The 25255-nt window shown below is 42.6% G+C and overlaps 1 protein-coding gene across 1 annotated transcript in view; it reads right to left on the reverse strand.

Annotated features, from left to right (window-relative positions):
• The window catches only part of ADARB2 (adenosine deaminase RNA specific B2 (inactive)), a 1180343-nt gene that overhangs the window by 277022 nt on the left and 878066 nt on the right, over nucleotides 1–25255 (reverse strand). The window contains exon 4 of the mRNA XM_069211196.1: nucleotides 9797–9911. Within this exon, the coding sequence (XP_069067297.1) occupies nucleotides 9797–9911 (115 nt within the window). The remainder of the gene's footprint in view (nucleotides 1–9796; nucleotides 9912–25255) is intronic.

Here is a 25255-nt window from a genome sequence, read left to right on the forward strand (position 1 = left end):
ATGGTAGCTAACAATTTTTATGCTCAACTATAGTAGTCACATCACAAACAGTAATAAGTTTGAACACATGTTGTTTGACAGAAATTACCTTTGCATGGTATACTGTACAGGTGTGTGCTCCTGCCCTGAGTGACCCAAATGCATGTGAAACTTATAGCCTGACTTTTTGTTGGCCCAACCTAGTGTACTAATCAAGTGTGTGCATGGAGGCCTATGTCTGGCCATGGTAAAACCAAGGTCCAGAACCTTTTTTGCCACCTGGAGGAGCACATCACACATGTCTTCTTTGATGTCATGGGACTACTGTCCACGACCTGGGGTGTTGACATAGATTGGTAGTAGCAACATACCAATTTGTACAAGGACTAATAGGCCAGAAGAACCTAGTATGGGAGGAAAAGTTGGAGCAGGAAGCTAAGCAGAGGAACAGATCACAGTAAACAAACACTCAACTCTTCAGCTAGGAAGCCAGGATTTTCCTTTCATTTATTCTCAGATACATTTTTCTTGTAGCTTTAGTTAAGATGAATCAATCAAGTTACTATGCTGGAGTTCTGCATAAGATTTTGAGAACCATATTTAGGCTTAGGTTAATTAGACACAGTGATTAACATCAGGCAATAGGCATCAAACCAAAGTCACATTGGTGGATAGAGTCACAAAATGTAAGGAAGAAAAGTTCAAAAGTTATGCTGTAGGATTAATCTTACATTTGGAGAAAATGTCTCGCTATTATGCAGCTTTCAAAGAATTCCAGGAGTATTACTAGAAAACAATGACCGTTGAAGTTTTCCAGGGCATTAATCTGTGTAAAGTGTACACATGAATAATTTTCCATATGTGAAAATATCTACATTTGGAAATGTGGCACAAATTTGCATAAGGTCTTTTTTCTCAAAGGATAATGCCCTCTCCTACACCTACCTTTTAATAAGAGGGAGGCAGCCCATTGCTATCACTGAAAAACACTTACTTCTATCCTTAACAAAAGTACACTTGTGAGTGTTAGAAGACTAGTAAAGTACCTGCATTTTCTGGTCAGACCTCCCTCTGCTACCCACAAGCACATTTCATGGATTTGTCATATTTGTTCATCCAATTCTGTTACAAAAATACATTGTGCCAAACCTGATGGCCCGAGTCGAGATTTGGATTTTGTCTAGCAAATACATTTATTTAAGCACTCAGGCTGTATGTGAGGGTGGAAATAACTTTATGTATTGAAGCTGTACCTGTCTGAACAATATGCTTTAGGAACAACTGGTTCTAAAGTTTTAAGTGCAAAAAGTGTTGTGCAACAAGTTGAGTTATGAGTGGAGTAGTAACTATTTGACCCATCCACACACTATCACCTGTATAAGCTTAGTGAATCCGGGAAATGTTTTAAGTTAAATGCATTTTTGGGTGCTGGAAGTGAGACTCTCCACCAACAGACCATAGCAAGATGCAAAATCACATAACCAATGTACACAGTGGTGTAATTGCCTGAAACAACACGATGAGGATACATTGTGAAACTAACAAACTTAACTTCATCTTTACCGAAATTAACCCTTCTTTGACTGCTCTCTAATTAGTTCTTGCTTTTCTACACTTTATGATGCACCATGAATGACTAACAGTCAAGCTGTGGAAATGTCACTTTCCTAGGTGCAAACGGGGAAGGTTTTATCTGCCTGTCCCTTTTACAAGAAGGTTGCCAGTATGGGTCCCTGCAGTGACATGTCTACAGGTGTGTCTAGACCATTCAATGAGTAGCCACCCTTGTGTCTTGAGCTTCAGCTCCCTGACAAAAGTACTAAAGAGAAAATGCTGAACTCAACATCTGGCACAATTATGTCCTTTCACTCAACCTCGGGCTTCCGGTGTGTTGTCTTCCTTTTTAAGTGTAATAGAAGAAGGTTTTAGCTCTCATATGTACATCTGACATGGAAGAGCAGGCAAAGGTTATTTTTTACACAGAAATCATTGCAGTGATGTAGTGTAAAGGAATACTGCATGAGTTTTTATTTGTGTTTAAACTGTATGCTCTTTGCATATTTTACTTTCTGGTGGTACCCGTTTGTTAGGAATCAAAAGGAATCAGCGGGGGCATGTGGCTAGTGGCTGGTAGAGAATCTCAGTCCATCATCACAGTCTTTGTTGTGTGTAAGCAGCATTACAAAGAAAATCAATCTAAACTGTTTCTCCAGTGCAGACTGCAGTAGTAGAACCAGATGCCCCATGGGCCATGTTATATAAACACTATTCTAGTGAAAACATTGCAACAAATGCATTTGCCACATTTTTCGGCTTGTGTAATAGTGAATGGAAAAATGATATTTGCACCAGGAACATAATTCACGTTAGTTTTTCAATGTTTGCATAAGAAGTCATGGAAAATGTATGTTTTCGCTTTCCCTCTGTGAAAGGTAAGACTATGGGCCTCATGTAGACTTTGGCAGACACAGTACTCCTTCAAAGCATGGAAGAAGTCCTGTCTGCTACATTAAATAAAGGATAAAGTACCCCGTGCCATACATTATATGGATATTGTAAGTCACTAAGGAGCTCCAAAACCATATGGAGGAACAAGGCTGAAGGCCGAGTTCCTTTATAAGGTTATGGAGCTCTGAGGTGACTTGCAATATCCTTATCATGTACACTAGGGGTACTTTATCCCAAATAATACACGGTCACACAATCACCTTTCCTACAAACAACATAAAACCTTGGTGCATAGCTCTTGCATATTAAAGAGTGAGCATGTTTGCAAACTTGAAGAATAAAGATAAAACTTCACTTGCAAAATTCAACTTTTCAAAAACATGTTAGATATTGGTTGCAAGCAGATATTTAAAACAGGTGTATAAAAGACAATTTAAAAAAAGCTGTAGAAACATGCAGAAAGATTCTAACTTTTCTAAGGAGTGCACAAAATAAACATATTCTCTCTGCTTGTAAATGTAAGCTATTGAGATAGAGCAGAAGAAACATCTGCTTCAATTATGTTCTGTGACCTCACCAGTTTTTCACCTTGGCTGCTTGCTTTGGCAGCAGGCATTGAGACATCAGATGACTTAGGGGGTCATTACGACCTCAGGGGTCTTTTTTCAAGACCGCCGAGGGACTGCTGTGCGGAAGACCGCCTGTGCAGGCGGTTTGCCGCTCGGCCTATTATGACCGTTGGCAGCTCTCTGTCCCTTTACGGACCGAGAGCCGCCAACAGCCATACTGGCGGGAGGCGGGGAACTGGAGGTTGCTCCACCTCCACCGCCACGCCAACAGAACACCGCCCAGCGAATCACATCCTGTGATTCGCCTTGGCGGTGTTCTGTTGGCGGTGTGGTGTCGGCGGAGCTGCCCCCATGGCTCCCGTCCCCTACCGGAGGATCGACAGAACAGGTAAGTCGATCGACCGTTAGGGGAGGGAGGTGGGGGGTGTTGGTGTTGTGTGCGTGCATGGGGGATGTGCGTGTGTATATGTAGAGGGGGTGTGTGAGTGCGTGTATGCTTGCGGGGTGTTGTGTGTATGGGAATGAGTGCATGTATGTCTGTGGGTATGTCTGTATGGATGTGTGCGTGTATGTTTGAATGTGGGTGTGCGTGTCTGACTGTGTGTGTGGATGTTGGCATGTATGTCGGGGTGTGTGCGTGTGTGTGTTGGTGGTGCCTGCATGCGTGTCGGGTGTGTGTGAGTTATGTGCTGTTGGGGGTCGGGGTGGGGAGGGGTGGCAGGGGTAGTGGGGGGTGTGGGGGAGGGAGTCGGGGAGGAGGAGACCCCTATCAGTGCCAGGCAAGGAATTGCCAGTGCCAGGGGCGGTTTGAACCGCCATGAAATCCATGGCGGTTCCCTGGCACTGATAGTGCTTACCGCCATGGATTTCATGGTGGTTCAAACCGCTGGAAATCCACGGAGGTAAGCCGGGTCCAAATACCGCCGGCGGCATAGTGACGGCCGCCGGGCTGGAGACCCAGGTCTCCAGCCCGGCGGGCAGAACGGAGAACCGGCGGATGACCATGGCGGTAACCGCCATGGTCATAATTCCCCAAGGTAAGACCGCCAGCCTGTTGGCGGTCTTACCGCCTGTTCTCCGCCATCCGCCAGGGTCGTAATGACCCCCTTAGTCTGTGATAACTTATAATAGTGGAGTTCTGATGTCTTTCTTTCTAATTGGCGACTGGGTGCATCACAAGTCGCTGATTATAAATACATTAGAGACTGCTGTTTATACAAGGATTACAAAATCCCATGTGTTATATGTGCATTACCATCAATGGCACACTGAGGGCCTGATTCTAACTTTGGAGGACGGTGTTAAACCGTCCCAAAAGTGGCGGATATACCACCTACCGTATTACGAGTTCCATAGGATATAATGGACTCGTAATACGATAGGTGGTATATCCGCCACTTTTGGGACGGTTTAACACCGTCCTCCAAAGTTAGAATCAGGCCCTAAATATGGTAGACAGGACATCTGTCAAGTTTTGCAGAGTATTCTGTATGCTAAACTCAAAATAAGGCTGTATGTGTGTGGCAAAATTTCAAGATTCACAAAGTCATATATGGCCATATTCCGCCATTTATGGATGGAAATAGCTCCATTTACTCCTATCAGATATCGACAAATGGATACTTGACAGGCATATTTAGTTTACTACTGCATACTTGTACATCACAACAAGTAGGTTGTGAAGATGTTTAATTAAAAAATTAAATTGTAACAAATGCATTCAGGAAACATGAAGGTCTTAAAACGAGAAGCAGCATTTAAAACCAGATTTTTACAGAAAACTTCAATAGTCACGTGTATTTAGCTAAAGTTACTAATTCTTTTTTTTTTCTCCTGTACCCTGACCCAGGTCAGGCATTTCAGGTAATAAAATTTAAATTATGCAAATGTGATTTGAGATAAGAGGAATGGATAGATGAAATATTATGCTTCATTTTTCTCACTCGCATACCTTTCATAGAATATAATAATGGATTAAAATGTTTTAGTTAATTTCAGTAAAATGTTTTTAATGAATATGTTTTGTCAATAAAAGTGTATGGAAAAGGAATGCTTTTATCAAGTAATGTACTGCTCTCACCCTTACCTGTTTTGTCTTATAGAAAGAAGCCCTGGAAAACTAGGCTGATTTGATTTTGATCGGTACAATTTGCAGTACATTGCAGTACATTTGTATCTTATGTCTATGATGCTGTTTGTTTAGTTTGCTTAGTCAGTGGAAGCTGTCCTATTCCAATGTTGAGACTGTTGTCTGATTGGCCGAAACAATAGAAAAATGCTACAATTTGTTTCAACTAAAGAAATTAAAATGTTGTATAAATGTGTGTTCCTAGAGTTCAGTGGAGATGGAGACTCAGACTCTTTCAGACCCAGACAAAGATCCTGCTTAGACCCTTTCCAGACTCTCCGCAGAACACTTTGCAGATGCTTCTCAGTTTCACACTGAGAGATCCTTTATTTTCCTTGCTTGAATTCTGTGCTACCCATGAATTTCTTTAACCCCTCTTCATGGGAAGTTCTGCTTCTAATTTACAAATAGACTAATGCTTTCACATTCGAACTAAAGCTCTTTATGGTTTCTAATTGATTCTTTGCTCACACTCTCTCTAGCCTAGAATAGAGATTTAATTAAATGGAACACACTTTATGCTTTGTACTGTATTGTCTTGATATTGTTATTCAATCAATCAATCAATCAAAAGATTTATAAAGCGCGCTATGTACCCGTTAGGGTTTCGAGGCGCTGGGGGGGGGGGGTGCTGCTAACGTTCGAAGAGCCATGTCTTGAGGAATCTCCTGAAGGTGAGGAGGTCCTGGGTCTGGCGAAGAGAGGTGGGGAGAGAGTTCCAGGTCTTGGCGGCGAGGTAGGATAAGGATCTGCCGCCAAAGGTCTTGCGCTGGATTCGGGGGACGAGGGCGAGGTTGGCAGAGCGTAGTTGACGTGAGGGAACGTAGAAGTTGAGTCTGGAGTTCAGGTAGGCGGGTCCGGTGTTGTGGAGTGCCTTGTGTGCGTGGGTGAGGAGTTTAAAGGTGATCCTCTTTTCCACGGGGAGCCAGTGGAGGTTCTTCAGGTGGGGGGAGATGTGACCTCGGCGGGGTACGTCGAGGATCAGGCGGGTGGCTGCGTTCTGGATGCGTTGGAGTCATTTGATATCTTTCGTTGGGATGCCTGTGTAGAGTGCGTTGCCGTAGTCGAGTCTGCTACTGACGAGGGCTTGGGTCACTGTCTTTCTGGTTCCTGTTGGAATCCACTTGAAAATCCTGCGGAGCATGCGGAGGGTGTTGAAACAGGAAGAGGGGACAGCGTTAACCTGTTTGGACATGGTGAGAGCGGAGTCGAGGATGAAGCTCAGGTTTCGTGCGTGGCTGGCGGGGGTGGGTGGCGGGCCGAGGGCGGTGGGCCACCAGGAGTCGTTCCAGGCCGAGGGGGTGCGTCTGAGGATGAGGACTTCCGTCTTGTCGGAGTTGAGTTTCAGGCGGCTGTTGCTCATCCACTCGGTGATGGATTTCAGTCCCTCGTGGAGGTTGGTTTTGGCGGTGAGAGGATCTTTGGTCAGGGAGAGGACGAGTTGGGTGTCGTCGGCGTAGGAGATGATGCTGAGGTTGTGTTGGCGGGCCAGTTGTGCGAGGGGGGCCATGTAGACGTTGAACAACGTTGGGCTGAGTGAGGAGCCTTGGGGGACGCCGCAGATGAGGTTGGTGGCTTTGGAGCGGAAGGGTGAGAGTCGGACTCTCTGAGTTCTGTCGGAGAGAAAGGATGAGATCCAGTTGAGGGCTTTGTCTTGGATGCCGGCCTCGTGGAGACGGTTTAGTAGGGTGCGGTGGCAGACTGTATCGAAAGCGGCTGATAGGTCTAAGAGGATCAGGGCTGAGGTTTCGCCGTTGTCCATTTGTTGTCTGATGTCATCTGTGGCGGCGAGGAGTGCGGTCTCAGTGCTGTGGTTTCGTCTGAAACCAGATTGAGAGGGGTCTAGGATGGTGTTGTCTTCTAGGAAGTGGGCGAGTTGTGCGTTGACGATCTTCTCGATGATTTTCGCTGGGAAAGGGAGGAGGGAGATCGGACGGAGGTTTTTGAGATCGTTGAGGTCAGCCTTGGGTTTCTTGAGGAGGGGTTGGATTTCTGCGTGCTTCCAGCTGTCCGGGAAATTAGCGGTGTCGAAGGAGAGGTTGATGATCTTGCGGAGTTTGGGGGCGATTGTGGCATCGGCTTTGTTGAACACGTGATGTGGGCAGGGGTCAGCGGGGGATCCTGAGTGAATGGAGTTCATGGTTTTTCGTGTTTCGGCGTCATCTACTTGAGTCCAGGTGGTGATGCGGTAGGCGTGGGAGGAGTTGCTGGGGGTGGGGTCCGGCGGAGGTGAGGTGTTGAAGCTGTCGTGGATGGTTGCGATTTTCTGGTAGAAGAAGGTGGAGAGCTCGTCGCAGAGTTCCTGGGAAGGAGGGACGTCGTTGACATTGGCGTTGGGGTTGGAAAGTTCCTTCACGATGCAGAAGAGTTCTTTGCAGTCGTGAGCGTTGTTATTGAGGCGGTCTGTGAAGTGGGAGCGCTTGGCGAGTCGGATCAGTTGGTGGTGTCTGCGGTTGGCTTCCTTGAGGGTGGCAAGGTTGTCGGGTGTACGCTCGAGGATCCATTTTTTCTTGAGTTTCTGCATTTGGAGGTGGTCAGTTCGTCTGTGAACCAGGCTGGTTTTTTCTTATCTTGGTTGGCGGTGGGTCTCTTGAGTGGAGCTAGGATGTTGGAGCAGTTGAGGATCCATTGATGGAGGTTGATGGCGGCGGAGTCCGGGTCGGTGGGGTCGGGTGGTGGGTTTTTGGTGAGGGTACTGGCTAGTTGTTCTTCGGTGACTTTTCCCCAGCGGCGGTGAGGCGGTAGAGGGGTGCGGTGGTGTTCGGTGTTTTTCTTGAAGGTGAAGTGTACGCAGTGATGGTCAGTCCAATGGAGTTCGGAGGTGTGGCTGAAAGAGATGTGGTTGCTTGAAGTGAAGAGTGGGTCAAGGGTGTGTCCTGCGATGTGGGTGGGGGTGTTGACCAGTTGACGGAGTCCGACGTTGGAGAGGTTGGTGGTCAGTGATGCGGTGTTGGCGTCATTGTTGTTCTCCAGGTGGAAATTGAGATCTCCCAGGAGGATGTAGTCTGGAGAGGCGAGGGCGTGGGTGCTCGCGAGGTCGGAGACGGTGTCGCTGAAGGGGGCTCTTGGTCCTGGCGGACGGTATATGAGGGTTCCTCTGAGGGTGGTGTTGGGGTCCGTGTGAATCTGGAAGTGGAGGTGTTCGGCTGACTTGAGGGTGTCGTCCGTGTGGGTGAGGATCTTGAGGGAAGATTTGTGGGCGATGGCTATTCCTCCGCCGATTCCGTTGGTGCGATCTCTTCTGGTGATCTTGTATCCGTCAGGGATGGCGATGGCGATGTCAGGGGCTGAGGACTCGTTCCACGAGGTTATTGATTAATTGATGATTTTTCAAAAACAAAATAAATACTAAAGGACTTAAAGCTTGAAACTCACATCAAAATCTCATAATTGACTGCCTAAAAATGCAAATTATATCTCTATGATAGACTGATGATTCACAGTTCCTGAATAATTCCACACTCACATCAAAGGTTCATTCCTCCTGGGCGAAGTGGGTGCGGGAACTTTGTGTTTCCAAATAGAGTGATTATTGATGATTAAAGTTCTCAATAGGCCCCCTTGCAATACAGTAGTAAAACATCAGATGGGATTGTGGTGTGGGTGGATCAAGGTGTGGTTTGCCTTGGGAGTTTGTGAGTTCCCCCAGATCTAATGATGGAAAAAGGGCACAAACTAATTTAACTCTATTTTTGTTAAAATGTTTTTAGGAAATATAATTCATTTCCTTCATTTATTCCTAAGTGTAAAGTTTTTCTAAGTGTAAAATCTTTCTGTATTATGGACTGGATCAAAATCTGTTTGCACCAATCTGTATTACACAAGAAATGTTTTCTTTTTGCATCAGTGAAGAATTTCAGTGATGTGATTGCATATCTTTGCAGGTAGGATTGGAGGATAATTGAGATAACACCACTATGTAATCATTAAGGTATCCGCTTATGATATAGCTCCATCTATGAAAACGTGAACTATGGTATGGGAGTACGAGGAACCAATAAACCAAACAGGCTATCTAACATGAGTAGCATCTTCCCCAGCCTGGGTACCTGCCAATGACTATGCCACAAAAGGAGCTGTAAATTACACATCTTTATTCCTCTGTGTGTACCGGTGAACTCCAACATTCTAAACCAAGCTTTCATTACATTTTATTCTAGCAACTATGTCTCACTGATACGGAGCCCATTGGAGTCAGAATGCAAGACACTACAGTATGTAACTCTGAACTTTCTCTGGGTTAGAATCACACCAATACGTTGATTGCCACTTGTATGTTTTCATTTGAACAGTTAGTTTACATACACTGAAAGGCTGTGGTAAATGTTCAAATGTTTCTTAGGAGAAATGGTACTTAAGAGAAATATCGGACACCGATTTTTCAATTTCCAAAGAAAACCTTCTGCTTTGGGACTTTGTTTTCAGAAAATTAAAAAAAGTGCTGTCTGGGCTGTCTCAAACGTTGCATACTGATCAAAGCGTTACTCCTTTTGTTTGCAACAAGGTAGCTCTCACCATAGAGGAGGGAGCTGCTTTGCAAACAGGTATGGGAAGAGGGGATGCCCTAGCCATTTGAAAGCTATTTGAAGCTCTAATAACCTCTAATTTGCTGGACTCTGTGAACATGTCCAAGTCCAATAAAACTCAACACAAATAAAAAAAAGCAACTTACCTCTGGTCATTACAATTCCTGCAAGGGCTTTGTGACACGTGTGCATAGAAGTTACATTTTCTGTCAGTTGCTGGAACTTCTGCATGACCAACTGATAGATGGAATCGGCAAAATCCTGAAAAACACAAATATATTTGATATCTAAATTAAAATCCCATGTTCAAAGTAATGGTGTGAAAGCCTTATCAAACATTCATTAGCTGAATGAATTGTACCAGTGTCAATGTCAAAGTACAAGATCTCAGGTATGCAAAATTGCAAGGAGTACAGTAAAATTGATTTGAATATCCTGCAGCTCCATTGTGTGGTCAGAAGGAAAGGTATAATGCCTTCAGTAACTGAGAATTAAGTCAGAACTGCTCATTACGTTTACTGCAGGGCATTTCCAAAGTTAATAGAGTACAAAATACATTTTACATTTGTGTGCTGTTCTTTCTATACAGGATGCAACTCCATTTCAAAAAGTAGTTATAGGTAAATTTGAAAGCAAAAATTGAAAATCCCCGTTGATGTGTGTTCAGACTGAAAACACACATCCAAAAGCTACAAAACAAGCCCAGGTTCACTTTTGCCACCAGCTAACATGGTATTAGAGAGCAATCCTTAATTAGTACAGATCCCACTAAATGATTGCAGAACGAGATCAGGAGACTGGAAGACAAAGCAAAGGATTGGATTAACAGCAAAGAGGCAGATTTCTTGATACCCCAATATCTCAAGACACCTTATTTCTACACCCTGCCCAAAATACACAAGGGGAGACTTCCCCCGCTGGGTATACCGATTGCATCTGGCATTAGGTCTGTTTTAGAACCTTTATCCCAAGTCACCAATTGGTTTCTACAAAGCCTGTTTGAAAAGACCAGATCCTATGTCAAGGACACCAAGAATGTCCTCAGCATCATTAGGGAGGTGACGTATGATCCCGAAACTGAAAGAAGAGTCTGGCTAGATGTTGAGATGTTTTAGACAATCATCTCTCAAGAGGAGTGTCTACGTGTGATCACTGCCCTCCCTGAAGACAACGAATGGGGCTTGGCCGCACCAATGGGCTGGATTATGCAACTAGTCAGATTAGCTCTCACTCATAATTTCTTTGCATTTGAAGACCAGCTATACCTTAAATGACACAGAATATCTATGGGAGCAGAATTGCTCCCAGCATAGCATGCTTATGTATGCAATGCTTTGAAGAAAATAATATCTGGACCCATATTCCACATAGGATTAAGATACATCTGTAGCTATGATACACTGATGATATCTTTACCCTTTGGCAGGCGAATGAAGAAGAACTCTCCTTGTTATATCACAAGAACCCTTACCTGTCTCACAATGTCCGCTGACATCCACAAAGTATCAGTACTTGATGTGACAGTCAGAGCTGTAAACAGTGTGCTTTCAACTACCCTGTACACCAAACCCACAGACAAAAATATCTTTCATCATTTCAACTGTGCCTATCCACTTGCACTATGGGAAAACCTCTCCATAGGTCAGTTCCTATGACTCAGAAGAAATTGCTCTTCGCAGGAAGACTTCAAGTGTGAATCCAACTCTTTCATAAGAAAATAGTGGTAAAGGAGCAAACCAAAGTGGGTGATTACTAGAGCTAGGTGGGTGAATCCCAGGGAGTACCCTCAGTACTCCCTGGGATTCACTTCTGAAACCCAGCATACACAAGAAAACAAAAGCTTTCATCTGTGTCACATCATTTAACAACTCTACTAATGCCATAAAGAAAATTATTAATAAAAATTGCCATATTCTGACCTCTAATCACCTGTCCTTTGAAAAACCTATGTTCTCATTCTGAAGGAATAGATGCATGAGACTGACTCATCCTTACCAGACCCAGACAACAGTCACTGCCTAAACAACATATCTTGTGGAACCTACCACCTGTTGTTGTTCATTTTCCTTTGTGGACAATGTACTGTATGTCCTCTAACAATACAGCCAAAATATTTATATATGGGCTTACCCAGGAAGTACGAACACTGTTCTCATACTAACTCTAACTCTGAAAATGCAATTTACCTGATAGCATAACCATGTAAACTCAAGGACGTGGGCAGGACTGTACATAAAATAAAACAGAGAATTGGTGAACACAGGAGCACCATTCACTGTAGAACAACAACTACAAGAAAGACTGCTCACTTTCTTGAGAAGGGACACAGCGGAAATTATATGTATTGGACCATTATTGACAAAAATACTATACCTACCTACTAACCCAGGGTCCCTCTTAAAGAGGGAACAACAGTGGGTGTATGGGCTCAAGACTCATGTAAAGGGTCTGAATGAGGAGATCCTATGGAAGCATTTGAATTCCACAGTATAAATGGTGACCCCTAGATGAAGTTCCAACATCACATCACTGTGAAGCTATGTATAATTACCGGGTCTTTAACTTGCATATGATCTTTATATGAAGAATTGATAAAGATGACATTCCTCATAATGTATTTGAAAAGAAAAATGCCCAGTGACTAAAGAAAAGTTCCCCCCTCCCCTTCCCCTCTCCACGTCCCCAAATATGGGCATTCTCCCTGACAATTGCTGGTACTACATACTTTAACGACAGAACCCCCTTTCCCATTTACTATATATGTTTTGTAGGCAGGGGCCTTCATACTGCTTTATGTAGAACCTATATGCAAACCATGTCTTCTTACGACAATATCCTTTTCCTCAACATGTATTTCACCTTTTGTGTCAGAAAATTTGATGTTTGTGATTGTCACATTAACAAAAAAAGTCTTCCCCTCTGGAATAGGTACAATGTTGCCCACAACTTCAAATCCCAATATTCTCTAATGTCATATGCTCCTATTAGGGCACAATATATTTTTTTGGCCCAATATCGGCATCTTTGTCAAAATAACTCTTCTCTTTGCATGAAAACCATTCTTTGACCCGAGACGCTGGCACACATTGCACCAGCTGCCTGTGCACTTCGTGAACCTTGTACCCTCAGACCATGCCCTGACCCACACGACAACAGTGCAAGGTGTTTAAGAACTGCCCGTTACTCATGTCCGATAACAGAAGTCAGGAGCTTGCAGGGCACTATTAGGTTATGTAGTGGTGTGCTACCCTTGACGACTTGAGTAAGGAGTTGGTTCCCATACAATTTCTGCAACTTGAGAGGGCTTAACCACTCCTCACGCATCATAAATGTGAGGGCTTCACCGACTTCTAACATCATTTGGTATGTCTTTCTTTGATATATTATTGCCTCCCCAAATCAGAACAGTGTGTGACTACAGGGGCACGCCACCCCGCTCCCTGGGAGGTACAACTGGTAACTCAGAATGGGTAAGTGTGGATGCTATGTGTCATAATACATTTTATGTATCTCATGTGTGTTTGTTCCCACTTTGTTCTTTGTCATACTTAGTCATGTTGATCACTTCTGCAAGTGAGACACACTCAATTCATTTTATTAGTATTTTCCTGTGTGTTTTCACACCCAGCTGGCCATTGTTTTGCATGGCAAAAAGACTGAAAATGAACACGATTTTGTGCTACATATCTTGGTTGTGCATGTATATCAACTGCACACAAGTGATTTTTGCTTGCATAGTCCACTTGAGATGAGCCTTTTTTCACATTCTCTCTCTCTCTTTCTCTCTCTCTCCCTCTTTCTCTCTCTCTCTCTTTCTCTCTCTGCATAAGTACAAACAAGACAAGAAGAACATAGAAGGCAACATACAACTGGTACTCTGTGTTTGTATGTCTTATGTTTTCTTTACCAGGTACCACTATCCTATTCATGAATGCTTATGGATCGAGTCAATGCATTCCCTGCATGCAAATCTTTAGCACTGCATGCTTCACAAGTTCATTGAGTCTAATTACACACTAATGCCTGGGCTAATATAAGCTTGACACGTCATGATGAAAGCCTGCTAACTTTTTAGGCCAGAGTTAGGGGCTGAAACCTGTTGACAGCAAAAGTGAGCGTATTAGGAACATTAGAACCTAATAGTCCCTCCATAGTGATTTTTATTCATAGGCACGCCTACTGCAAATAAAGAGATACCTTTGGCTGACATAAGGTATTTTTATTTCTTGGTCCCCTGGTAGTATACATCAAAATTCTTCCTGAAAGATGGTTGACCCCACCCTGGTTTTGGGGGATGGGATGGACCCGATTATGACAAATGACACTATTAGAGTGGGTGTGGGTCATATATAATTTGATTTTTACTCTAACCTGGTTGGGAATACTCATTGTTTTGTGGTACCATCCTTAATTTAGTGCCATGTCTGCCATGTTTTTTCCTTTCCAGGAAGACAATGCACAACATGGAGTACTTGGAAGGAAATGCTTGTGTTTGTCTTTAGAAATAATGATGGACTGTTCCTCATGCCTTCATGGTATTACAGAATGGAGAACGCTTTGTAATTTTTCACCAAAACTGTTCCCATCTTGTTGGGGAAACGTTTTTGACATAAATAGATTGCCATAATCCTGGCTAGTTCTTGGTATTGAGAGAAACGCTTCTGACACTATGTTGTATTACCACATCATAAAAGCAACATAAAACAAAAGTGAAAAAACACTAGGATTAGCACATGTCCCTACACTTCGCAAAGTTGTTCACTTTTGAGTGAGATCACAGATCCTGCTTACAAAGGATATCTAAAGTTGGTTCCACATCTGCAACCAGTGGTACATATGCCAGGTCTTGGCAAAGATCCACTGGATTGTGGCTCATAGTATATTCTCCATCTAAGGCTTTAGGGTATGGCCTACATGTGTGCTAAAATGCAGTCTACTGCCTAGGGAGGGAATACATAGCTGTAACAGAATGTGAAAAAAACACTGAAAAACATCCCCAGAGAGCACTCTTGATCTCCAAGAGCCCTGCCTTGGAAACAAACCTCTCTGTGAAAGTGTGGCCTATGAACAGGAGGCAGGGCAGCAGACTAGATAGGTAGTCCAGATCTGAATTTGGGGAAATTCTTTATTGGCTCGAATGCATTATAATGAGAGTCACTGGCATACTCTGTGCTCAGGAATGTTCCTAGCCCAATTTCCTGATGCTGCCTCTTTGTTATGAAAAGAAATGAAAGAATGTTGAAATAGTGGAAGGGGGAGGCTCCAAGATTTGCCTTGCAAGTGTTCCACTTGCCCTTACATTTGTCCATGGTCCACAACTCAGGACCTTACCACTGCAACATAAATTAATGCCTTTAGGGAAACATTAAAAGGATCAAAAACCTCTGGGAGGGCTCTTCACTCACTTTTTATGCTTACCCTAGGCACAGCAAGGACCTGCCAAATTAAATTCTTATGTGTCTTCCAGACTTACTTTGTGCCACATGGAGGCCCACCATTATTTAAAGCACAGCTCTATATAGTGATCTCCAATGCCTTGATGCAGATCATATAAAGAGAAATGTAAAAAACAACAAACCTTCATGGCTCCACTGAGGCAAGGCCAAGAAATTATAAGCTGTGCATAAAACTTTTTATTTATTTTGTAGGTGACAATTTGCCCATCTCATAAAGTGAGGAATACCTCAATGAGCAGGCAAGGACTGAGATGAGGAAGAGGATAAGGCATTAATTTGGCAGAATGCTTAGGCTCTGAAAAATCATATCCTTCTGAATCTAGGGATCTCGATGAGCCAGGCAATAAAAGAAGCTGGAAGCTTGCCAGACCAGAATCACATGTAATAGGAACATAAATCTGAATACAACTGAAATGAATGGATTAATTATCTGCCAATTAATTTCCATGTTCTCTGGTGATTTAGTCCATGGAAAGCCAGTGTTTTTCTTCCATGTGTGCAGGATATCTATCAACAGTAAATACATACTATTTAGATTAATTACATCAAAATGTATCAAATTAGAATATCCTAAAAGTTCAGGCTGGACCCTGGGCCTAGTGAACCAGTGTTGTGTTGTAGACCAACCTGCAGCCCATGAACACTTTTAAAGCGCACACACAAAGCTTGCAAGTCACAGTTTTAACTAGAGAAATATGCTACAAGAATATCATAGCACAAATATTGGCAACCAAAATATTGTGCTACTAAGTATACATTGATAAGTATAAATTTGATATCCTTAACTCCACATCTACGCACCTTGGGGATGTTCACTGTAAAAAACAAAGGTTTAAGTGATGTGATAGTTAGGTGCTGGAATGAGAAATGAGCTAACGTTAAGAAATTCCAAAAACACTGAAACATGTCATTTACGATTTAGTGCCCTATAACCTGTGCAGATATCATGCACTACTTATGACCTCACATATTACACAGCAGTTTCTGTCAATGCTTGAATTGTTCATTGAGCTAACAGACATTTCTACATTTGGTGGCTGCACCTGCGTCAGTAATTTACTCTGTCATTTTGGTGGAGAAATAGGCCACCCACCAATATATAAATTGGGCGCTGGGTATTTTGAAAACATTCCATAGGAGCTGCTGCACCACCTGCAACCCCCAGACACACTTAAACCAGGTTGGAGACCACCTTACCCATCCTTGGAGCCACCACAAGAAACAAGATAAACAAATGATGGCCCTCGTAGGGACTTATGTGGCACTCTGTGGCTCGGCAGAATGCATATTTTATGAATGGTTTCTCACTTGCCCAAGGCAGGAAGCAGGAGGCCCTTTTTCTCTTTTATTTCTTTGTTTTTCTGTTACCCATAAGCTTGTGCTTCATTAAGAGCTTCAGGGGTAGCCCCAAGCCCCAGCAGGCACTCATGTGTGCACACATCCAAGGCCGCACACAAGAGGCAGCACAGGTTTGGTTCTGCTTCCTCTCTATCAGAGCAATTTCTTTTCTGTAGTGCACTCCTGTGCCCACAAGGAGTGCAGGCAGACAGATGAGATCCCAATGTGCCTTGCTCACCCTCAGCCACACACGGCCACACGCACAGGTGGCAGACAACGTACCCCACCCTGAACTTGCTCGGTCCTGGGGGATGGGGTCTCTGGACATTTTTTTTTATAGACAAACCCCTGGGACGATAGGGGCCCCCAGGGGCACACCTGTGCTTGGGGAGGGTGCCTCATGCATACCCCTGCCCATTCACAAATAAATCAATAAAGAGGCTCTGACCCCCATGCCCTGCCTATACCTCTAGCTGACATAACTGCCGGATCATTTCTCACCAAAACTTCAAGGGTGCACTCCTCCTGTGGCCCTCCTCCTTTATTTCTGTGGGTGTGGGCTGTCCCACCTCAGGTGCAGTGGGACAAGTTAATTAACAGATACAGATATCCTCCACACCCCTTCCTTTACCAGGAACCAGGCTAAGGACTGAATTGGTTGATTATGTGAGAAGGCATCTGATCCTTCTACTGGGGATTGGAGTAATTACCTTGGTCCATTGGAGGAGGGCAAAGGGCTTGAAATCTGATTTTGAGCTGAGAAAATCTTAAAGTGTCATATGGAGTGTAGCTATGATGTTAGGGACTGTAAACCTATGCTTGAGGTACATGTGTACCACCAGTCTGGTACCTTGCTGGACCCTCTCAGCCTAGGTGGAGAAAAACTGTACTTTAGGGCAGATCACACCTATAATGTGAAATATTCTGTCAACAACACAGACCTATGCTATGGATTCCTATTCACATTATAAAGCCTACTTCAGGTGAGTATCATTTCTTGAAGAATCACTTTTGTGATAAGCTACATTATATACGGACATTATGTTTTTAGGGCTTATGCATCACAATTGCATGTTTATTTATGCTACAGCCCTGAAGAAGCTTACATGAAGTAAATGAAACACGTTGCTTGGCTGTTTTTCTTTGAATTTCAATATTCCTTGGATGAATTTGAGCACCTTGTTTTGTGAAGATTTAAGGAAAATAAAAGAAGATTCATTACTCTTTGGACACCTTTTGACTTGTGAATATTTGTTGATGGTGCATCACCTATAGATGGTTTTCTCACTTTCTGTTTAAGCAGGTGTTTGGGTGTGGCACATCATGAGCTCGTTTTTATTGTGACATGGTGGTGCAGAATGAGGTCTTGCTGCTTTTCTCTTTTGACATTGTTAATTGAGAATCATCTTGCATGCCCCCTACCTTGTAAAAATTTTATAAGTGATAACTGTTAATCTTGTGACTAATATGCCTAGACTTCAGGCTAGAAGGGAAATACTAGAACAGGACTTATTTTTTAACAGACCTGTGATTTGTAGGAATTGTGTTGAAATGCAAATCAAGGAAGGACTTAGGGTGAAATTTCAACAGTTGGAAAGATTTTTTTTTTTAAAAGCATTGGCACGATGGTGGGACTGTAAAACTTTCCAAAGATATCTTGACAATAGTAGAATCCCTGGAGGGTTGTGGATTCTAATTTTCCCCACTTTAGAAGACCCAGATGCTGAATCACTGAGTGAATGGGGGGACAATTTACAAAATACATCATTCACAAATATGCATATTTTGATTAATCATGCTGACAAAAAGAGTGTCAAAATTACAGACTGATATAGATAAGTTAGAAAAAACAATCAGGAGACTTGACCCATGGAGGTGGTCGAGAAGAATTATGATATTCTTAATGAGATATTTGAAAATATCAAATCAATTTAGCGGATAAGAAATTAAGGAAGATAAAAAGGGGAAATGGATTAGAAGGAAGGTAAAATATATACTTTTGCAAAGAAATATGATAATGGTAGAGTTTCTAGTGACAAGAAGAGAGAACACAATGAAACTGTTGCTACTAGAACTGTCAGCTGTAGTTCCCTGATATCCAGAGACAGCATCTCAGGTTAAAGTGAGACACCTAATACTTCAACACTACAGGGTGTATCTACTATTTTAGAGGAAATGGAGAGGCTAAGGCCTGGCAAAACAAAACAAAGAGGGCCCTGGTGTGAAAATTAGATCAATGAAGACACAACAACTGTGTCCAATAATATAAAACTGGTCTTATGGGATAATATGACTAATGCGCCTGTGAAAGATTAGTTGAATGTTACTGTTAATGTCTTAACCATTGTAAACATGTCCAACCGAAGCCTTGATGTGGATAGTTTTTGCAATTCTCAAGTGGCAGTCCCATGGCAGTATATGTAAATTTATTCAAATTCACCCGCATTCTGAAATAAAAGGAATATTTCTATGGCAAAATGAATCGACACCCAATCCCTGCCCTTAGGACTCAAACACCTGAACATACGGTGTCTGATATATATGATTTACAGATATTAGTGCAGCCAGACCCTGCGGCCAACCCCTCCTAACCACCCAACCCCATGCTGTGCACAACCCTTTGGCCGTGCGCAGCGGAAGTTGACAGCAGCCTCTCTGGTTGTCAGACTAGGTGTGAGAGGGTGTATCTGGGGGTTAGCGTGGCTGTGAGAGTGTCTCTCTGGGTGTGAGAGTGTGTACATCATTTTTTTAGGAGGGATGTCAGTGTGTGCATGGATCTGTGAGTGGGTTCATGAGGCTGTCAGTGCGTCTGTGAGTGGGTGTGTAAATGTCTGAGTGGTCTGCGAGTGGGTGCATGAGGGGCTGACTGGGGCTGTGAGTGGGTGCCAGAGGTCTAAGTGGGTCTGTTAGTGGGTGAGTGAGTTGGTCGGTGAGTGGGTGCGCAAGTATCTGAGTGGATGTGTGAGTGGGAGAAATTGATTAGAAGAGAGTCAGAGAGAGAAAAAAAGTGGGAGTGAGAGAATGAGATATTTCCCTACAATTTAAATTAAAAGATGTATCTGTCATTTTTAAAATACAAATAATTTGCACTTTAAAAAAAAAAAAAAAGGCGAGCGAGTCTGGCTAGACTCAAACTCTGATTGCTCAGTTTGAAGGCCTAGCGACCTTCACAGTGAGCTATTGTTTTTTTATTTTTTGCCAATTTGTTTCTTAGCCATTTATTGGCTATCTGGGACCGCTCCGGGAGCCTTCTGGGGCTCCTCCACAGTCCTTCTATATGCATTTATTATTTATTTTATCATTTTATGAAAATGCCCTTGTGGGCTATCTGGCACCGCGGAGGAAGCCTCAAGGTTTCCCTTGTGGTGCCATTGCTTCAGCATGCATGGAGCTACTTTAATAGCAGCTCCATGCTTGCTGAAGCTTTTCATCTTTGTCCCCTGCATGAGTGCAGGGGACAGAGATGAAAGAGATGAAAGCTTCAGTTTTTGACAGTGGGACCTGCTTTAGAGATCCCGTTTTCAAATAGTGAAGTGTTTGCTGTGGCTTGGCTGCAACTGCTGAGCTGCAGCCAAGCCACATCAAACAACTATGTCCCAGGGTGGGCACTTTGGGGCATAGCAGAAGCCGGCCCGAGGAGGTGGTGGTCCCTAGGGGCACAAAGTGACCCCCTTTATTGTTTTAAACAGTTGTCCCGAGGGGTGGTGGTCCCAGAGGAAGTGGGGGGCATGCAGCCCTCGCTTATATTTTACAATTCACCCCTGGAAGATGGTTCCTGAGGCTCTGGGGGAGGCCATTGCGACCCCCCCACTTACTTAAAACATTTTTGCCCCAGGAAGTGGTGGTCCTCCGGGTTCAGGGGGATGCACAGCCCCCGCACATATTTTACTATTCACCCCAGTGAGGTGGTGGGCCCGAGGGCGGCGGGAGGGGGCCGGGCTGCCCCCTCCATCATATTACATAACAATATTTACAGCTCTAGGGAACTGGTGTTCCCCAGGGCAGCGGGAGGCACGCGCCACCAGCATATTAATCATAAGCCCTGGCGGAGTAGCAGTCCCTGGGGAAATGGGAGGGGCCAGGTCCCTAACCCCATTACTGTAAAAATGCTCCCGGGACTTGGCATCCCCAGAGGCTTTATAATGACAAAGCATGGTGGCCAGCACTTCGATTTTTAAAAACTTTTGCCACAGATTCACATCTCCATCGCAATGCCGCAGCACAAATAAAATAAATGCTTTCTGTCCCTTGGGGTTCCCTTTGAGACCCCAGCACCAGAGCTAAGGGGTCAGGGTGTTTGTACCTTGTACCTTTTTCTTTATTTTTTACTTTTTTTTTAGACTCAGCTTCAGCCGAGCCCCAAGATGTCTGACAACACTTCAATGGTGCCTGTTGTTGAAGTGTTAGCAGCCAATCAGATCTCTGCACAAGATCAGAAGGGTTTGTGAATCCTTTGTGTCCCTATATAGACAAATTTGGATTTTCTTGAATTTCTCTAAAACTACTAAACGGTGTTACACCAAAACAATAAAAATGTTGCTTTCTGGACCAGGACCTAACTTTCTGCTAAATTTAGTGTACTTCCGTCCAGTAGTTTCAGCGGTATAGCTGTTCAAAATCTTTATGGAAAAATGAATGAGGAAAATGTGTTTTGGGACTCCCCCTCTTTCTCGCCACCTCCTGGACAGATCACCCGAAAACTCTTCAGACAGGAGTTGACGTGACTGGCAAAGTTTTGTGAAGATTTGTCAAGCAGCGCCAAAGATATAGGTAATTAAAAAAACTATTTTTATATAGAAACTAGGTCCTTACTATAACTACCTAGGTAATACATAGATAGATAGATAGATAGATAGATAGATAGATAGATAGATAGATAGATAGATAGATAGATAGATAGATAGATAGATAGTTAGTTATATTGTAGCAAATAAAAAGATAATGCTGCACTTGATGAACTGGCACGATTTCTTCCTTTATTTCATATACTGGCAACATACTGATGTGATTCAACCTAACAGTCTTGTTCACAGTTGGCTAGTCCTTATTTAATGCCATTATTTATGCCTCTATGTTCCACTGCCCCATTATGAGGCACTCTGGGACATGTAGTTTACAACAGTGAAGAACTTTAAATAAAGAGACATTAAATACATAAACATAAAGGCCCACAGTAAACCAAAGTAGCTGGTTATTTAAATGTTTCATTCAAGACATTTTATAATGAGTGCATCTCGTCATTTATATAGAGATTCCTCTTACTCATGAACTGGATTTAGTAACCCCGATTCTGCTCATAATAGCAGTTTGTTAATCTCTACTTGTTATGATGTGTGTCTTCCAAGATGATAATCACAACGGGCATTAAAATACATCCCAACCACAACTGCTGTTCTTTGATCATGGCAGTCACCTCTACATTTTTTAATTCCTAGTCACAACAATACTGGGTTGGTACCGTATAAATGTGTCCCGCAACTTAAGTTATGAATTCAAATTATAAATCTAAATTAACTAGGGTGAAACACAGGCAAACAAACTATATTACTCAATTGCTGATTATAATTCTGTGAGTAAAATGAATCAAGATCATTTATAGTCTGTACCAAAATGTTAAAAATAAGAACGTTTTTCAAAATATGATCTTTTGAGCAGCTCATTTGACTCCAAAGTGTCTCAGATTATCTCCTCCTTTGTTACCCACCATGGTGATTTACTGTTCATAGATGCACAAACATCTCTTCATCGTTGTTTAACCCATAAGGAATTTTAGTTCTTAACTGTATCGCGATTCCAATTGGTGAAGTTTACTTGTCCTGTCTCCTTCTCATTCATGTTCCGATGTGTGATCTATGCTATAGTATCTCGGCATCCCCCAATCTCTTTTTTGGTGTTCTTGTATATGTTTGGCCACTGCATACTTCGAATCTACATGTTTAATAGCTTTAATATGTTCCGATATTCTTTTTCTGAGCATACATTTTGTGCTGCCAACATATTTTAAGCCATAATGGCATATGATCACATAAACTACAAATCTCATATCACATGTGATCCTAACTTTGATAGGTGTCTCTACATGATCTTTATTCAGATATGTTTTCGTGGTTTGTCCAATTTGACATGCTTAGCATTGTTGGCATTTAACAAAGCCTTTCGGTTGTTCCATGAGCCAATTAGTTGTCAATGTTCGTGAAAAATGGCTTCTGACCAGTTTACCTTGCAATGATGGAACTTTGCGGCATGTCATCAACAGTCTGTCTACTATTAATGGAGCTATGTCAGTATCTTGTTTTGAGGATGTTCCAATGTTTCTGAAAGGCTCTTCTTATTTAATCACTTTCTTTGCTAAACATTGTTATCGTCCTCAGGGTGTTTTCCTCTTTCATATACCTACATTCTATTTTGGGAACAACAGTTCAGTTTGTATCTTATTTTTGATCTTCCCCAAGCTCTTTTCCAAAAAACTCTTCTTATATCTTTCATCATTACAGTTCTGTATTGTTTTATTGTATTGGTCTATGGCTTCTTTACCACCCAAACTATTTCTAACACATATGTTCCCCAAATGGTATACTGGCCAACAGTAGTTTAGGGTGAAAGCTTTCCCCATGTAAAATAATATTTGTTGATATTTGCTTTCTATGTAGAGTGGTTTCAATTTCAATCATTCTGCACATAAATGGTACATAAATGACAGTGGTGAGTAGGTAGGTATATAATATATACTTAGGGGTATATTTACAAGCCTCTAGTGCCACCGGAGTGTCACTTTTTATGATGTTCCGGTGGCGCTGTACACTAGCCATATTTACAAGGCAGCGCTAAACCACTCTTTGTGACTTAATGCCACTGTGTAAATATGGGCCCCTCCGATGCAGTTTCTGCGGCACAGGGGCATACAATGAGTGTTGCTGTGGGAGTTCCACTGCAACACCCATTGCTTTTGATGCTGCCCCAGGTTTACAGTTATTTTTAAATCTGTGGCAGCGTCAAAAACTAATGCCACCCGGGGGTGGCATTAGTATGGCTCAACAAGGAGAAATACTTTTATTTCTCCTCATTTTTGCTTATTCTATGTGTGCTGCATTCTGCAGCATATTAGAAAGAGAAAAACACCATGAATTGCTTTTTGTGTACAGAAGATGTCAATACACTCCACATAAACAGTCATTAATTAATGAAGATTTGCTACTTCTAGGTGTGCTGTGTTCTGCAGCTGACATGGACTTTCCAAATTTCCATTATTAATTGTTTATGTGCAGGAAGGGACACCTTTCTGCACATAAACAATCATTCCCTTCAACGCTGACACCCTTGCACTATGGTGCAAGGATGCTTGAGTTGGCGCTAGGCAGCTAAATTAGTGCCAGCGCTAGGGGAAACACAAGGGAGCGCCATATTTTTGTAAATACAGTGCATCCCTTCATTTCTAAAGTGGCGCTACGACAGCTCCTGCCAAGCGAGAGCAAACACTAACTCCACTCCCAGCAAGTTGCAACCGTAAAACTGTTCCTGCTCACTGGGAGCAGAGTTCATCTGTTTTCCTGTCCACAGTCACTCGGGCAGGGAAACAGATGAAATGATTGCTCCTGCATACAGGGAGCTGCATTTCTTCCAGCTCCCAATGTGTGGAACCAATGCCGGCTGAGACTGTGAGGGCATTCAGGCTCCCCCTGCGGTCCCCATCATTGCACACTAGGTGCCCTATAAAGCGTGCCCTAAGGTAACTATAATTAGCACCCTCGCCACGCACTGCTAATTACCCCAGATATTACATCACTCATGGCATCTTTTAAAATATTATTGATAACATTACTGTAACATTTGCAGTAAAATTATTGATAAAATAACTATGCATGACGGGGTGCAAGATATAGTTACTTTAGTGCATGAATTATAACTACTTTGGATAACCATAACTATATCTATTCTATGGTTTTGTGCGAGTAAAATGTGAACCTAACTATAAGGTCCCTGTAAACTTTGTTTCTTTCAAGTGACTTTCAAAGTTTTAAAATTTTATTTCCTAACTATAATGACTTTGTAACCTTAGTCTTTTTCCAGTGGAAAAAAATATATATATATGTATGTATACATAATAACTGCTGGCGGTCACCAATAGGCAGATATAGTTTGGACCATGTTTCTATTGAAAAAAGTGTTTTTTGGCATGCTTATATCTTTGATGCTGTTTGATGAATCCTCACAAAATTTTATTTAAAAAAAGGTGTTTCTGTGAATCTTGTTGTACATTGAAAGTTTTGGGGTGATATGTCAAGCAGGAGTGGTGAGAAAAAGCGGGGGGGTCAAAAAACATGCGTTTCCCATTATAATTCTCATAGGAATTTTAGACGCGACGACAACCAGAACCGCTGGACAGAATTACACCAAATTTTGCAGAACTGTAGCACTTGGTCCAGAAAGAGTGCTTTTTGTTGCTTGGTGGAAATCCATTCATTACCTTTTGAAATATTAAAAGAAAACTAAATAGAGGGGCAAAGGGTTCACAAACAATGACAAGCTTGTGGAGGGAAATGCAGAGCACTGATTGGCTGCCAACACTTTTCTAAAAGGAAGTGTTGGCAGCCATCTTGGAAATCAGCTTCAGATGAGTCCCAAAAAAAAAACAAAAAAAAAAAAGTACCGGGGTAGGGATTCCCTAACCCCTTAGCTCTGGTGCTGCGGTCCCAGAAGGAACCCCCCAAGGGAAGAAAAGCATTTATTAAAATTAATTTGCCATGAATTCACAGTGGATCCACAAATCCATGGCTTTTTTAAAGCGGAGTCTCCCACTCTTGTCTTTAAGAA

This window comes from Pleurodeles waltl, chromosome 10 (genome assembly GCF_031143425.1).
Source record: "Pleurodeles waltl isolate 20211129_DDA chromosome 10, aPleWal1.hap1.20221129, whole genome shotgun sequence".
Taxonomy (NCBI): domain Eukaryota; kingdom Metazoa; phylum Chordata; class Amphibia; order Caudata; family Salamandridae; genus Pleurodeles; species Pleurodeles waltl.